The sequence below is a fragment of the Macaca fascicularis genome, chromosome 15, assembly GCF_037993035.2.
Source record: "Macaca fascicularis isolate 582-1 chromosome 15, T2T-MFA8v1.1".
Taxonomy (NCBI): Eukaryota; Metazoa; Chordata; class Mammalia; order Primates; family Cercopithecidae; genus Macaca; species Macaca fascicularis.
The window spans coordinates 59,467,223-59,483,446 of NC_088389.1; the positions used below are offsets into that span (position 1 = coordinate 59,467,223).

The window sequence follows — 16,224 nt, forward strand, 5'->3', positions numbered from 1 at the left end:
GTGTTGTTTTAAGCTGATAACTTTGTGGTGATTTGTTATAGTAGCAGTAGGAAACTAACTCAGACTCCATAGGAAACTCACCAAAGAATAAATACAATTGGCTAATAAATGCAGGTAAAAATGTGTAACTTAGTCACAAATATGTGTGCTAGCCATCAATCAAATTAAAATTAATGCAGTAGGATACCCTTTTACTCTCAGGTTGGTAAAAGCAAAAAATGGTAATTCTCATTAGTGATGAAGATTAAGGAAACACATATTCTTGTACTGGTGGAAGTGTTGTGTAAATTGATATAACTTTTCTGGAGGGTGATCTGAGAATATTTATCAAATAACTTTAAAACATGTATCTTCTTTGATTTAGAAAATTCATTTCTATGACTTTATCCTAAGGTAATGGTAGAAGTATTATCCATTGTAGTGAAAAGTGGAAACATCCTAAATGTTCGAGGAGAAAGAATTGGTTGAATAAATATTGACATAGCTGTGCAATATTTATATAGTGTTTTCTGTATCCAATTTCCACACAGAAAAATATGAGGGAATTATTGTTAGATGAAAAAAGCAAAAAATTAGTGTGTGTAATATAATGCAGATTTCATTTAAAAAATGCATATAAAATGTCTTAAAGGATATGTACCATAATTTTAATAGTGGTTATTTCTGGCAAGTAAGAGTTTAATGTAGTTTCTAATCCATATCACAGGTCAGCAAACTACAGCACCGTTTTTTTTTTGTTTTTTGTTTTTTGTTTTTTTGCCTGCAAGTTAAAAATGGTTCATATGTTTTTAAAAGAGTTGTTTAGGCTGGGTGCAGTGGCTCATGCCTGTAATCCCAACACTTTGGGAGACCGAGGTGGGTGGATCACTTCAGGTCAGGAGTTCAAGACCAGCCTGGCCAACATGGTAAAACCCTGTCTCTACTAAAAATACAAAAGTTAGCTGGGCATGGTGATGTGCGCCTGTAATCCCAGCTACTTGGGAGGCTGAGGCAGGAGAATTGCTTGAACCCGGGAGGCAGAGATTGCAGTGAGCTGAGATCATGCCACTGCACTCCAGCCTGGGCAATAGAGCAAGACTAAGTCTCAGGGAAAAAAAAAAAAAAAAAAAAGAAATAATATGGGACGGTGACTATATGGTCTTCAAAGACTGAAATATTTACTATCTGGACCTTTACGGAAAACATTTGCTGACCCCTGATCTGTAATCTTCTGATTTTCTGCAGTGAATAAAACAATGTTAACAATGTAAAACAAAAAAGATGTATAAACATTTCCAGTGCAGTGCTTTAAAATAAATAGCTCAGCTAGAAAATTATAAAATCTGCTCAAGGGAGAATTGTAAAATGAAGACAGGAATGAAGTGAGTATAGAGAAATATATGCAAAAGGTCTTGCATTATTGCCAAAAGTGAATAAGAAATTTGGCCCTGAGCTTCCTAGTGGAAAAAGCAAGAATATATACAGGATCTGTTTCATGGCCCATAACATCTAAAACAACCCAGTGCCTCAGGACGTATACTAGTTTTTCTTGGCTGAGAAAATACCACCATTGCAGCTTTAGAAACTGAATATTTCACGTGGTCAGACTTGGAGTATTTTGCCCAGAGTGAGAATAAATTGGCTTTGAGTACATGGAAGAAAAGTTCTTATGAAGGAAAGTCTTAAATTTCAGAGCATGACATCTCTTATGCTGCCCAGAGCTCTTGTCTATTTCATTTCTGTTTCTCGCTGCTTCCAGATAAGGGTCTTCTGGGTGAGTTGGGGGGTCTCACGACTAGTACTAATGTGGCTTGTGATCCCTATGAGCCACAACTGTTACCATGGGACATTCGTGAGGTCACATGTTGCCCCCAAGCCAGGGCTTTTTTTCTTCCTGCATTACTTGAACAAAGTTCTCTGCACACACTGCCCTAGGGAGGAAACCTACTCCTGAAGGATACTGGCAGTGGTTCCTCAGAAGAACCCGTTTTTAAGATGCCACATTGAATAAGGACTGGTCTTTGTGTGAGAGAGGCTGGTTCCCCCTCTGGAGGGTTGACAGAGTGGTGGATGGGCGCAGGCACTTGTCTGCATGTGGAGACTGCCGTAGGGCATGTCCAGGTGACCTCATCTAGTGGGAAAAGCTAGTTGGTTACTTGAGTTAGCCAGGTCACACCAGCATTCATTCATTCATTCATTCAACGCAGTGGCTCTCCACTGAGGCTGAACCCATGGAGCACCTGGGGAGCTTTATAAAGAAATAGGGATGCCCAGACTCTACCCCAGTCAGAATCTTCTGGAGGTGGGGCCCAGGCTTGTGTATTTCTAAATGCCTCCGTTGGTGATATGGGTGTGCATCTCCAGGGGAAATCGTCCATGGTGGTAGACCTTGAGTTTTGGTGTTTGGATCCCAACTTCCTTGTTTATTAATAACTTGACTATGGGTGGATGACTTATCCTCTCTGAACCTCAAGTTTCTTGTCTGTAAAATGAGCTAAAAGGAATTTATGTAAAGTACTTAGCATGCTGCTTAGCACACAGTCAGTGCTTAATAAAGGCTCTTGGTCACTGTATTAGTCCATTCTCACACTGCTATGAAGAAATACCCGAGACTGGGTGATTTATAAAGGAAAGCAGTGTTGTTGACTCACAGTTTCGCATTGCTGGGAAGGCCTCGGGAAACTTACAGTCATGGCGGAAGACAAAGGAGAAGTAGGCATCTTCTTCACAGGGCAGGACAGAGAGAGAGCAAGCAGGGGAAATGCTAAACACTTAAAAAGTCATCAGATCTCGTGAGAGTCACTCACCATCATGACAACAGCATGGGGGAAACTGCTCCCATGATCCAGTTACCTCCACCTGGTCCCACCCTTGCCATATGAAGATTTTGATGATTATAATTCAAGGTGAGATTTTGGATGAGGACACAGTCAAACCACATCATTTCACTATCGTCAGAATCACTATCGTTGAGTCACTCGAGCTGGCCCTCACCCTGGATCCTGGTTCTAATAACTGAATGTTGATCTTTTTTTGTGGCTGTGTGTTTTTCATATTCTTTTCCCCAAACAGGGTCCCTTCCTTACATCTGAGTCCCTGGTCAGGGTTCCACAGGGGCTGGCCAGATAATGTAAATGAATGAAGAGAACAGGCGTAAGGGAAACGGACCTGGGCACACTGTGTGTTATGCCTGCTGGAAGGGTTTTTAATTCTGTAAAGAAATATACTCTCCATTTTTCTTGGAAACATACAGTCTTCTTGGTTTATATTTTGTTTTTCACTTTTAATAGAGACATAGGTACAGAGAAATATTTCTTTACCGTAAGAAAAACAACACTTTGCAACTGCAATGATAAATGTCAGCTGACACTTGAAGTTGGGTAAAGCCCTAAAGATGGGGCATCATGGAAACGTTGTAGGTGGGAGAGCCCTCGCCCTCTGCAGGGGCAAAAGCTGCTCAGTTCCAATTGGTTGTTACCACAGGGAAACATGGCCCTGTTTGACCAGATCTACTGAGTTTTCAAGAGAAGCTGAAAATTTGGATTTTTTAAATGTTGGCTCAGTTTTTAAAAAGTAGCACTTTATGAGTCAAGTAAAACATACATCAAGGTTGAATATGGCCTAAGAGCCACCCGTTTGCAACCTCTGATCCAGCATCTAGGGCCAGCTTTGCTCCTGCCAGCCCCCCTACCCAGCTGCCTGTTAACAAACCTCCCTGCTACTGACCGCTTCTTGTCTGGACTTCCCCATGTGTTTTGTTTCCATAATCATGTCACAGTGCTCTGCCCTCCTGTGGGGACACCCTCACTCCTAAATGTGTTCTGGAAATGTGGCTCTCCTCTGATAGGTTTCCTTAAGAATGGATGAAATGAGTTAAGGCATAACTGGTAATTGGCTCACCGTTCTTTGGCAATGAAGAAATATTCCTTGCCAATAATTTCTCTCAACACTTTTTCAGGCAAAGCAACATACGGGGTAATTATTTTTAGATCAGAAATAATTTGGGTGTTATAATGTCAGTGTACGTAAACCTGGTAAGATTATAGGAAGGTTTTAAAATGAGCTTTGAAACTAGTGACATATAAATTAAATGTTGAAGTACTTGCCCACTTATTACTGAAAATATCAGCTCGACATTTTTTTTTCTCGTTTTTATAATAAGACAGCAACACAAGGCTGGGATTAGCCCAGGGATGAGGCCTGTCAGATGTGACTGCAGCACCTTCCATTTAGTTCTGCTCCATGATCCTGCATTTTCTTTAGGGATGGCCCCACCATCCATGCATTTCTGCAATCCAGAGACCTACAGGTCTTCCTCCACACCCCTTCCTCCTCTCTGCCATATCCACCCAAAATATCTCCTGGATCCATTTACTTCTCCTGCCCTCTGCCATTACCTGCTGCAGGCCACCATACGCAGCTCTTTGGTGACTACCCTGGCCTACTGATTATCTCCCTGTACCAACTTTGACTTCCTCCCAGTTCCTTCCATACCCTGCAGCCAGATTTTCATAATTGAAATCTTGTATCACCCCTTTGCTTGGGACCCCCAGTGGCTTTGCATTAGCTAGGATAAAGTCCAAAATCTTTATTATTATTATTATTATTATTATACTTTAAGTTCTGGGATACATGTACAGCACGTGCAGGTTTGTTACATAGGTATACACGTGCCGTGGTGGTTTGCTGCACCCATCAACCTGTCATCTACATTAGGTATTTCTCCTAATGCTATCCCTCCTGTAGCCCCCCATCCCCTGACAGGCCCCAGTGTGTGATGTTCCCCTCCCTGTGTCCATGTATTCTCATTGTTCAACTCCCACTTGTGAGAGAGAACATGCAGTGTTTGGTTTTCTGTTCCTGTGATACTTTGCTGAGAATGATGGTTTCCAGCTTCATCCATGTCCCTGCAAAGGACATGAACTCATCCTTTTTACGGCTGCATAGTATTCCGTGGTGTATATGTGCCACATTTTCTTTATCCAGTCTATCATTGATGGGCATATGGGTTGGTTTCAAGTCTTTACTATTGTGAATAGTGCTGCAATAAACATGTCTGTACATGAAAGACCAAAATCTTTAACATCACTCTTAAGGTCCCGCATGGTTTGACTCCCATGCACATCACCACTCTTACCTCTTACTTTGGTCTCCTTGTTCTCTGGTCTCTAGCTTCTGTACCTTTTCTTTTCTTTTAAAGACTTTTTTTTTTTTAAAGCAGTTTTAGGTTCACAGAAAAATTGAGAAGATACAGAGATCTCCCATACACCCCCTGCTTACACACGTGCACAGCCTCCCCGATTATCAACATCCCCGACCACAGTGGTATAATCGATGAACCTGCATCAATACTTTCTTATCACCCAACATCCACAGTTTACATCAGGGTTCTCTCTCTTTTTTTTTTTTTCTTTTGAGACAGAGTCTGGCTCTGTCGCCCAGGCTGGAGTGCAGTGGTGCGATCTTGGCTCACTGCAAGCTCCGCCTCCTGGGTTCACACCATTCTCCTGCCTCAGCCTCCCGAGTAGCTGGGACTACAGGTGCCCACCACCACGCCTGGCTAATTTTTTGTATTTTTAGTAGAGATGGGGTTTCACTGTGTTAGCCAGGATGGTCTCGATCTCCTGACCTCGTGATCCACCCACCTCAGCCTCCCAAAGTGCAGGGATTACAGGCGTGAGCCACTGCGCCCGGCCGGGTTCACTCTTGATGTACGTTCTGTGGGTTTGGACAAATGCATAATGACAGGCGTTCACCATTACCATATTACACAGAATAGCTTCACGGCCCTAAAAATCCCCTGTGCTCCCCTGTTTATCCCTGCCCAACCACTGATCTTTTTATTGTCTCCATAGTTTTGCCTTTTCCAGAATGCCATATAGTTGAAATCAAGCAGTATGTAGTTTGTTCAGATTGGCTTCTTTCACTCAGTAATATGCATTTAAAGACCCTCCAGGTCTTTTCATGCCTTGATAGCTTATTTCTTTTTAACAATGAATAATATTCATGGTTTATCCATTCACCTACTGAAGGACATCTTGGTGGCTTCCAAGTTTTAGCAATTACAAATAAAGTTGCCATAAATATCCGTATGTGGGTTTTTGTGTAGACATAAGTTTTGAACTCCTTTGGGTGAATACCAAGGGGCTCCGCTTTTTTGTGTGTTTTCATACACATGATGTAGTTCTTTCCTCTTGGACTGCTCCCTACTCCCCACTGCCCTTGTCTAGTCCTTCTGAATTCAGCTCTGATGTCACTTCTTCAGGGACGTCTGCCTCAACTCTTCAGATCAGGCCCTCTTCTTGTCGTTGCATGTCCTGTAACCCTCGGTGATTTTCCACAGCACCCATCTGCTTGTTTGACTGTTTGATGAATATCCATTTCACCACTAGCATGTACTCTCCATGCCAGCATGCTATTGAGTTCCCACTGTCTGGCACATAGAAAGCATTCAGCAAGTATCTGTTGAGTGAATGAATGATGACCAAAATAATACTTATTCTTTCTCCCCGTCATGGGCTCTTAAAGGAGCTCACATGTGAGACAGATGTTTAAACAGACAACATGCTGGGGGCGAGATGGGCCATGACAAGGCTGTGTACCAGGTGCAGAGGGGCCCAGAATCAAGGCACTTAAATAGTGCTTGGCTCTGTTTCCATAGAGCCCATCATGGTGTCGGGGAAGAGTGGACACCCACAATTGCTTGTTGATATTCACAAGTACCCGACCAGTGCACCATAGGTCTGCTTTCCTCATCGTGTGTAGCTCTGTGTCTGTACACATTTTGTGTGAGCAGGTGAGAGAGATGTTATGGCTGTAAGACAGAAAGACTACTGAATTAGAGCCTGAAAACCAGAATGTAAGCCTCAGGATAGTCCTTGTGAGCTTTGTGACATTGAGCAAGTCACTTAATCTCTCCAAACCTCAGTTTCTTTGTGTGTGCAATAGGAATGATATACCCACTCATGTGTGGTTGGAGAGCAGAGAAATGAAGCACGAAAGTGCTCAGGCAGTACCTGGCATACTACATACATCCACTAAATGCTAGGACTCAGTTTCTCCATGAGCTAAAGGTCAGCACTGTATGCAGATTCTCCTCCCTTCTGATTACATAAAAAGAGGTGTGTGTGTGTATACGTGTGTGTGCACGCACATACACACCTATCTCTACACTGAAAACCTCAGGGAAGTCCTTTTAGGCACATAAAGAAGAGGCTGTGCTAACAATCATTAGGGACAGAGGGAGGTTATAGTATCCTGCTGGATTTTGAATTGATATCCAGAAAGAGAAGTTAGAAATTTCTCTGTTTTAGAGCTCAGGTAGAAAAAGGAGGACAGTTGAAGTAACCTTATCCTACCTAGGAATCATGGAGGTTACATTTCTTTAAATCTCACTCTAACTTAATCTGTTTTTCAACCAACATTTACTGTGCATTTATTTATGTGTTATGTTTATACCAATGCTCATTTTCTTTCAGCCATTTGTTTTAAAACAGAGTTCCTTTTTGTGGGTAAAAAAGACTAACCACTTAGAGAAAGGATCCCGCCATCTCTATAGCTGTGGTCCACAACTCTGGCTGTGCTTTAGAAATAGGTAAGGGCTGGGTGCGATGGCTCATGCCTGTAATCTCAGCACTTTGGGAGGCCAAGGCATGAGGATCACTTGAGGCCAGGGGTTTGAGACCAGCCTGGATAACACAGAGAGACTCCATCTCTAAAAAAGTAAAAATAAAAACTTAGCTGGACTTGGGCATGTGCCTGTAATCCTAGCTACTGGGGAGGCTGAGGCAGTGGGATTGCTTGAGCCCAGGAGTTTGAGGCTGCAGTGGACTGTATGGTGCCGCTGCACTCAGTCTGGGTAGCAGAGCAAGTCCCTGACTCTAAAAATAATTAGCTAAAAAAGTAGCTGAGGAGTGTAGCCAAACACACATGGCTGAAGCCACCCACACCAATGAGGTCAGTATCTCTGGAGATGGGCCTGGCACTGGTGTGTTTCACTGTTTCCCTGGTGATTTAAATGTGCAGCCAAGGTTGAGAACCACTGCTCCTGGGCACAGGGATTGACTGTAGAGCCTGGTTGTTCAGACCCCAGAGCCCCTTATGGTGGCCACCTGGTAAGGCCACCTGGTGCCAGCTCTTCTCACCTGTAGTGCCTTGGAAATGACCCATTGCCTCCAAATGTGAAACTGGAAAATGAGAGTGAGAGCGACACTCCACTGGGGAGAAAGTGCTGCTCCACTGGGGGGAAGTGACGCTTTCCCGGGGGGGAAAAGCTTTAGCCTACTTGAGGAAGACTTATCGGAAATGGGCTGTAGCCTCACTTTGAAGGAGAGCAGGGACGAGGCGGGTGTGGGAGAAGGCAGAGCTTTTTCTAGAGCGTGAGGAGGCTGGGAGCTGGAGAAAGGCAGCTGCTCAGAGAGGTGAGAGAGGACAGATCTAAAACCACCGATCCAGGTGTCAGTCCTGAATCTGCTGCTTGCTGGCTTGAGCAAGTCACTAAACTCTCAGGGACTCAGGGTCCTCATCTGTAAAATGAGGTCAACTTTGCTGACAAGCACCCTGCAACTGGGAAGTTGTTCACTACTTTAATACCTTAAATGGATGAGCCATAGAAAGGGAGTTCGTGTTGGACCTGAGAGTGCAGAGTGGGGCTGGGAGGGAAGGTCCCTGGCTTCTGTATTCCTAGGTCCTGAGACTGGAATTCCATAGTATTAACTAGACTAAACTAAAAAGTGGTTGTCATCTCAGGAACAGTGCCAGGCCCTTGAGAACACAGATCATACACATAATGTAACTATGACATATATGATAATAAACTGTTTGACCATATTTTATTATGGAAACTTACAAACATGTAGTAGACAGAATAGTATAAGGAACCCCATGTACCCATCACCCAGCTTCAACAATTGTCTGCTCATGGCCAGTCTTGTTCTATGACTATCCCAATTCATTTCCTCTTCTCTCTTATTATTTTGAATCTAATCTCACATGTTATATGATTTTGTTTGTATGTGTAAAAGATAAGTACTCTTATAAACCATGATCACATCTTTTAAAAAATCAACATTCTTTAATATAAAAAAATCCAGTCAGGGTTCAAATTTCCAATTGTCTAATAAGTGTCATAAATGTTTAAGTTTGTTTTTGAATCAGGCCCATACATTGTGATCGATTGATATATCTCTTAAACATCTTTAAAAAAAATTGTTATAGACCAGGAGTGGTGGCTAACACCTATAATTCCAGCACTTTGGGAGGCTAAGGTGGGAGGATCACTTGAGGCCAGGAGTTTGAAACCAGCCTGTAAAACATAGCGAGAGCCATCTCTAAATTTTTTTTTTTAATTAGCCAAGGTTGATGGTGTGTGTTTGTAATCCTAGCTACTCTGGAGGCTGGGACAAGAGAATCACTTGAACCCAGGAGACAGAGGTTGCAGTGAGCCAAGACTACACCACTGCACTCCAGCCTGGGTGACAGAGTAACACTCTGTCTCAAAACAAACAAACAAACAAACAAACAAACAAAAAAACAAAGGAACAATGTGCGTGTGTGTGTGTGTATGTATAATCTTGATAAAATATACATAACATAAAATTTACAGTTCTAACCATTTTAAATGTACAGTTCAGTGGCATTAGGTATATTCACATTGTATCACCACCATCACCATCACTACTCAGTAACCTTTTCCATCATCTCAAACGGAAACTCTGTACTCATTAAACACCTCCCCATTCCTCTCTCTTCCTGGCTCCTGGAAACCACCATTCTACTTCCTGTCCCTATGAATTTGAGTGCGTTAGGCACCTCATATAAGTGGAATAATATAGTTGACTGGCTTTTTCAACACAGTGTCTTCAAGACTCACCCATGTTGTAGCATGCATTGGAATTTCATTCCTTTTTAAGGCTGAATAATCTGCTATTGTATTTATACACCACAATCTGTTTCTCTGCTCATCTGGCAATGGGTACGTAGGTTGCCTCCCCCTCTTGGCTTTTGTGGATAATGTTGCTGCGAACATGGTGTACAAATCTCTCTTAAGCATCTTTTAGGATAAAGATTCTCCTTTCATTTCCCCCCTCCTTTTTTTTTTTTTTTTTTTCCCTTGGAACTTATTTGTTGATGAAACTGGGTCATTTGTCCTGTAGTGTCCCACTATCTGGGATTTTGCCGATGACCTCATTAACTTTTGGGCTGGCAAAGGTATTTTGAAATTTGTCAATTATATTGTACTTATTGTGTGCCAGGCACAATTCTAAGTACTTCAAAAATGTAAATGGAGTTAACCCTATGAGATGAGTACTATTCTTTTAACTTCCATTTTAAAGACAGGGAAACTGAGGTTGAGCAGAGGTTAAACAACTCATCCTCGGTCACCCAGCTAGCAAGTGGCAGAGCCAGGATTCGATCCCAGGCAGCCTGGCTCAATTATTCCACACTGCTGCTCAGGCTAGGGCATTATTCAGTGAAAAGCAGGAGATGATTTTGATCCCTGGGGAAACGGGACTGAAACACATGAAAAAATTTTTAAAAATAATGGAGATAGAAATTCTAGTTAAAAGAGGAAATATTACAAGACCACACCTGATTAGCTTCCAAATGAGTAACACATCTTGTGAATGTCGGGAAGAGCAATGGAAGGAGAGGCCTCTTTATAGCTCTCACTGAAGTCGGTGTAAATCTAGACATATGAATTACTTCAGGGTACTTTATTAACATAGCTATACATGCTTATTGTTGGAGAAAATATCCAAAATAGATGGTCATGTCATTGAGTGGAAATAAAGCAAGTTAAATGGCTACCTCTCTCTTCCCAATAGTCTCTGGATGCCACCTTTCCAAGAGCTTCATGTTTTTCTGTAAAGTTTGTACATATTTTTGAAACAACACAACACTGTTTTGGAAAATGGAGAAGAAAATCATTAATCCTACCTTTCATTATGCCTATTTTTCTCAACCTGTTTTTCCTGTAGGTATAAACATAGGCATATTTTTTTAGTTGTTGCAGCACTTTCAAATGGAGAGTCTTATTTCTAAGTGACTGAACCTTAGTCCCCGGGCTTGTGAATTGAGGAGGAACGCATTCTTCTTATTTGACTGCTGTTTGTATCCCACCGCTGCAGTCAATTTTGGATAAAAGGAAAATGAAGACATTGTTGAGTGTTCTTTTGTAGCCATGGGATCCCTGGGAAGGACTAAATGAGCTGGAGGCAGTGGGTGTGGTGGAGAAGGCATTCTCCTTCCCTGTCAAATACTCTGTGTGACCTTGGAAGGTCACTCACTACCTCTTTGGGGCCAAAAGGGGTGAAACTGGGTGACCACTCGGTCTTTCCAGCTTTGAAATTCCAGGATGCTTTGATTCTAATGAAATCAGTATTTTTTAACAAAGAAGAAAACTACATTTGCCTCTGAGCTGTAAAGGCTCTAAGGTTATATTTCTGAAAAAGAATACATCTTTTGCAGGAGAAAAATTGGTCAAATTGAGTCTTCCTGACTGGTGAGTTAAATCAGTTAGATTTAAATCAAATTCACCCAGCTCTGCCCTTTCATCACTGAGAGATGAATCGGGAGAAATCTACCTTTGAAACTGACCTGGATTTGGAGACATCCATCACTTTTTAATGGACCTTTAGGATGTGGACTTTCCTCTGGGCTCTGTGTTTTCTGTTGATGCCTGTGAATGAAGAAAAATGATAGCCAGCATGACCCATTTAAAAAGAATCATATTTAGGAAAATGGAAAGTAACTCAGATGCCTAGAAATTGGGGAATTATCACCAAGTATTAGTTCAGTGAGGTCATCCAAAAGGTAGAATATCAATACTGGAAGAAACTTAATAGTAATCTAGTCCAGCTGATCTGTGGCTGGACACCAGACTGAGTCCTCTGGGGTAAGGGTCTTGCTAAACATTCAGATTTCCAGGCCCCATTCTCGAAAGGTTCATTCTGTGGGTTGGAGTTGGGGTAAGGCCTGAAATGTCGGTATTTAAAAGCTATTCAATTGATTATGATGCTAACTAAGCTGGGTTTGGTAACCCCTGATCTAGTCCAGACGAAGAGGAAATTGAGACTTGGAGAGGGAGCAGTGGGAGGAGTGACCTGTGGCAGAGCGGGGCCTGGAGAGGTGCTGTCAAGTACTCACCACTGTCATACCTCCCTTAAAGCGGCAAATTTGAAGATGATGTCAAAACGTGGAGATGCATCTTTAAATGCTGTTGGGTGGTAGAAGTATATCCTGTATGGGCTGGGTGTGGTGACTCAAGCCTGTAATCCCAGCACTTTGGGAGGCTGAGGTGGGTGGATCACCTGAGGTCAGGGGTTCAAGACCAGCCTGGCCAACGTGGTGAAACCTCATCTCTACTAAAAATATAAAAATTAGCTGGGTGTGGTGGCGGCCGCCTGTAGTCCCAGCTACTCAAGAGGCTGAGGTGGTAGAATGACTTGAATCCAGGAGGCGGAGGTTACAGTGAGCCGAGATCACGCCACTGTACTCCAGCCTGGGTGACAGAGTGAGACTCCATCTAAATATAAATATATACACACCCTGTATGGTTAATGATAAAAAGGGGAAGGGGACTTAATGAAGAGTCCACTTCTTGGGGGCCGTGACTGTTGGCAGTTTTCTTTCCTTTTGCTGTAAACTTACTTGGAGGAAAAAAAAAACACTTAACAAATAATGACCATTTCAATCGGCAGTGTATGGATGTTAGTCATTCTTATTATGAGAATCGTACTTGAATAACTGGCATCTTTTCAGTGACTAACCCCCATATCAGAACCAGCGCTCAAGGTAATGAGGTCAAATATTTTAATATCACTTGAGTAGCAACTTTTACATTTATTTAACTTATGAACAAAAGATGGGATCAGAGACCTTATTACCCTCTTGCATTTCTTCTCAATGTAATTAACCTAATTCTTCCTCCTGTTGGTGGAGCAAGGAAGGGAAAGTAGGTGGCCTATTCATAAAACTGGTACATCCAGCACTCAGTATCCAGGGGGATAGGGCACAACCCGTCGGGTGCCAGGCTCGGGGCCAGGTTCGGGTTTCATGCAGTCTCCTCCGCCCCTGTGATTCACAGATAAAGAAGCTGAGAGTCGGAGCCTTATGGAACTTGCCAGAATTCCAGAGCTAGTGTGAGGTAGAGCTGAGATCAAACTTCAGTCCATCTGTTTCCAAAGCCCTCTACATCTTCTCCGGCAGCCACCTGCGCATTTCCTGGGCTGGGCTTTCTCTGGAGGAGAATGTGGAGCAGAGGAAGTGTCGGAGAAAGAATAGAGCTGTGTGAAAGGGTGCTGATCTGGCATCATCAGGTAAATGCAAAATTGCTGAATCGCAGGGTCAGATGCTAGATCTGATAATGTATGAAGGGGCCTGTCATTCCCAGTGATGGGCAGATCAGTCCTTCAAAGGAGGCCTCTTCCTAGAGGTGAGTTCTATAGCATAGGGACTGTGCCTAGTCCTCTAGCATCTCCAGAAGTCCAGCACATCACCTATGTTTGTTCAATTTATTTAGGAGCATACCCTAAATAGAAAGGGTATTTATTATTCCTTATATTGCAACCAAATGTCCTCCCTGCCCCTTCTCATTGTGCCTGGTACTGCCCTCTGAGACAGAACATGGGGAATCCCTGGATAGGAAGTCGAGAGACCTAGGTTCTAGTCCTTGAAGATGTCACACAACCGTTCTGAGCCTCACTTTCTCTGTAAGTGAAACCACGTTGCTGGCATTACTCATCACTGAAGGCCTACTTTTGATGCCCTGTGGGGGCAAGATAGGTGTGGGAGGACCCTCTGAGAATTCTGCTAGCCTTGGGACCTTGTGCCAGCCCAGTGCTGGACAACCCATTGTAAGGCATCCTGCAATACCAGAGAGATAGTCTGTTGTAACATACGAGGAAGGGCCTCGGAAAAATGTCACTCAAGACCAACCGAACCTAGACTTCCTATGATGTTCTTTCAGATGATAGCTTTAGGGCCTTTGAAGATGTGTTGGAGTCCCCAAGACCACCTCTAGGCTCGATAATTTGCTAAAGGGACTCAGAGTACAATAAGCATCCACTTGTACTCACAGCTATGATTTATTACAGCAAAAGGATACAAAGCAGAATCCACAAAGGGAAAAGGCTGGTGGGGAGAAGTCCATAGGAAACCAGGTGCGAGCTTCCTGGAGTCCTCTCCCGGTGAAGTCACACAGGACACACTCTACTCCCCCAGCAGCCAATGGTAACAGCACTGTGAAGTGTTTCTACCAGCAAAGCTCATTAGAGTCTCAGTGTGCAAGGTTTTTATTGGGCACTGGGCATGTAGGCACCCTCTGCCTAACACATACCAAAATTCCACACTCCCAGAAGGTGTTTAGTAGGAACCATATTGTCTGCATAAACAATTTAGGCCCAGTGAGCCACTCTTATCAGAGGATGGTGGGAACTCTGTTGAAGTCCAAGTCCCCAGATACCAACCCAAGGCCAACCTCTCCAGCAGATCTTTCTAGGGACATAGTCTCAGACCTGCTGTGTTAACCCTTTTCTGCCCAGAGAAAGTATTACAGTGCTCATCAACAGGGATCCTGGAGCCAGACTACCTAGGTTTGCATCCTGGCCTGCTGTTTGCTAGGTAATCGTGGGCAAGTTATTTAAACTTTATGTGCTTCCATTTCTTCGTCTACAAAATGAAGATAATAATGGTACCTACCTCATAGAACTTGTGTGAGGATTAGATGAGTTAGTCTATGTAAAGCACTTAGTGCCTAGCACATAGGAAGCACCAAGTAACACTTACTGGCTTAGCTGCTGTTGTTATTATTACTATTGTTGTTGTTATTGAAAGTTCAATAGTGTTCAATATACATGCTTGGCTGCAGCAGGGGAAGTTCCCAAAGGAACTGGACTCCTGTTAATTCGAAGTATCCTGCCCACACTGTACCTGGTCCAAGGCAGGGCTGGAGAATGGGGCTTTCCCATACACAGGGACATTCAGAACCTTAGGGGTGGAGTGGAGACTCAGTTGCTGACAGTTTTCTGAGCACTGGTGAATTCACCCTGGAGAAAATCCTGATGCGAGTGGTTGATGGAGAGAGGAAAGGCTGAAGGTGCAGGGTAGCCCTCCAACTTCAACACTCTGATGATAGTAACAGAATGAACTAGACACCCTTCTTCTAGCGTCTTTCCCATGCAATGGGAAGAGCACCAGCCCAGCTTCTAGTTCCAGAGATGCCACCAGCATGCTAAGTAACCTCAGACCAGCCCTGCCATGCCCCAAGGCTGGACACTATGCTTTTAGTCTCCCAGCTCTGATAAATTGTGCTTCTAGGTGCAAAGTAGGTTCACTACATGCTGGTTACTACTGCAGCCTATTGCACCTTGGTCTGTACTTTGCCTGCTTGCCTGAGTCTGGTGAGGCAGAACACTAACATACAAGTTATATGAAGCAGTTTATTCCCTACAGGTAGGCAACAAGGGTCGACAGAAGCCTAGGATTCATGGTAAGCCAGTCTCTCAAGGCTCGGGAAAGCTGCCCAGAATGAATGGAGTCTTGTCGGCATGTGCCTCACTTGGTCTGAAGCTGAGGGACCCCAGAAAACAGCCCACCCTGGGTTTTATACCTTGGGGTAACATGTATTTCCGGGATAAAGTGTTGAAGGACATTCTCTTTCTAGCAGGGACAGGAGCAGAACCTAGTTGTTCTGGCCAGTCCATCCTTATATCAGAATGTTACATTCCCAGTATCTTCTTTTATTTTTTATTTTTTTATTTTTGTTTTTGAGATAGTGTCTTGCTCTGTCACCCAGGCTGCAGTGGCATGATCTTGGCTTACTGCAGCCTCTGCCTCCTGGGTTCAAGCGATTCTCCTGCCTCAGCCTCCTGAGTAGCTGTGGCTGCCACTATGCCCAGCTAATTTTTGTGTTTTTAGTAGAAATGGGGTTTCGCCATGTTGGCCAAGCTGGTCTCGAACTCCCAACCTCAGGTGATCCACCTGCCTCAGCCTTCCAAAGTGTTGGGATTACAGTCATGAGCCACCACGCCCAGCCCATTCCCAGTATCTTCTACAGTTATTCTTGAGAACTACAAGTGAGAAAGCAGGGAGAACCCGGTTGGCCGAAGGCCACCTGGAGAACTGTCCTGCCCAAGAGGCCTCTTTGGGGCTGAATCTGGGTTAACATGATGGCAAATTCCAAGGTCCCCAGGTTAAACCCAGGGTTCCTTTTAGATTGACACAGGCAACCAAGACCTGCTTCAG

The 16,224-nt window shown here is 43.5% G+C and overlaps 1 protein-coding gene across 2 annotated transcripts in view; it reads left to right on the forward strand.

Annotated features, from left to right (window-relative positions):
* GABBR2 (gamma-aminobutyric acid type B receptor subunit 2) overlaps positions 1-16,224 on the forward strand; it is a 417,858-nt gene that overhangs the window by 46,426 nt on the left and 355,208 nt on the right. Inside the window, exon 1 of one of the 2 annotated variants that reach the window (XM_065530287.2) lies at positions 13,065-13,298. The exons of the other annotated variant lie outside the window; for it this stretch is intronic. Within the exon in view, the coding sequence (XP_065386359.1) occupies positions 13,230-13,298 (69 nt within the window). The 5' untranslated portion in view covers positions 13,065-13,229. Of the gene's footprint in view, positions 1-13,064; positions 13,299-16,224 lie in introns of those variants that run through there. 2 annotated transcript variants of the gene reach the window in all.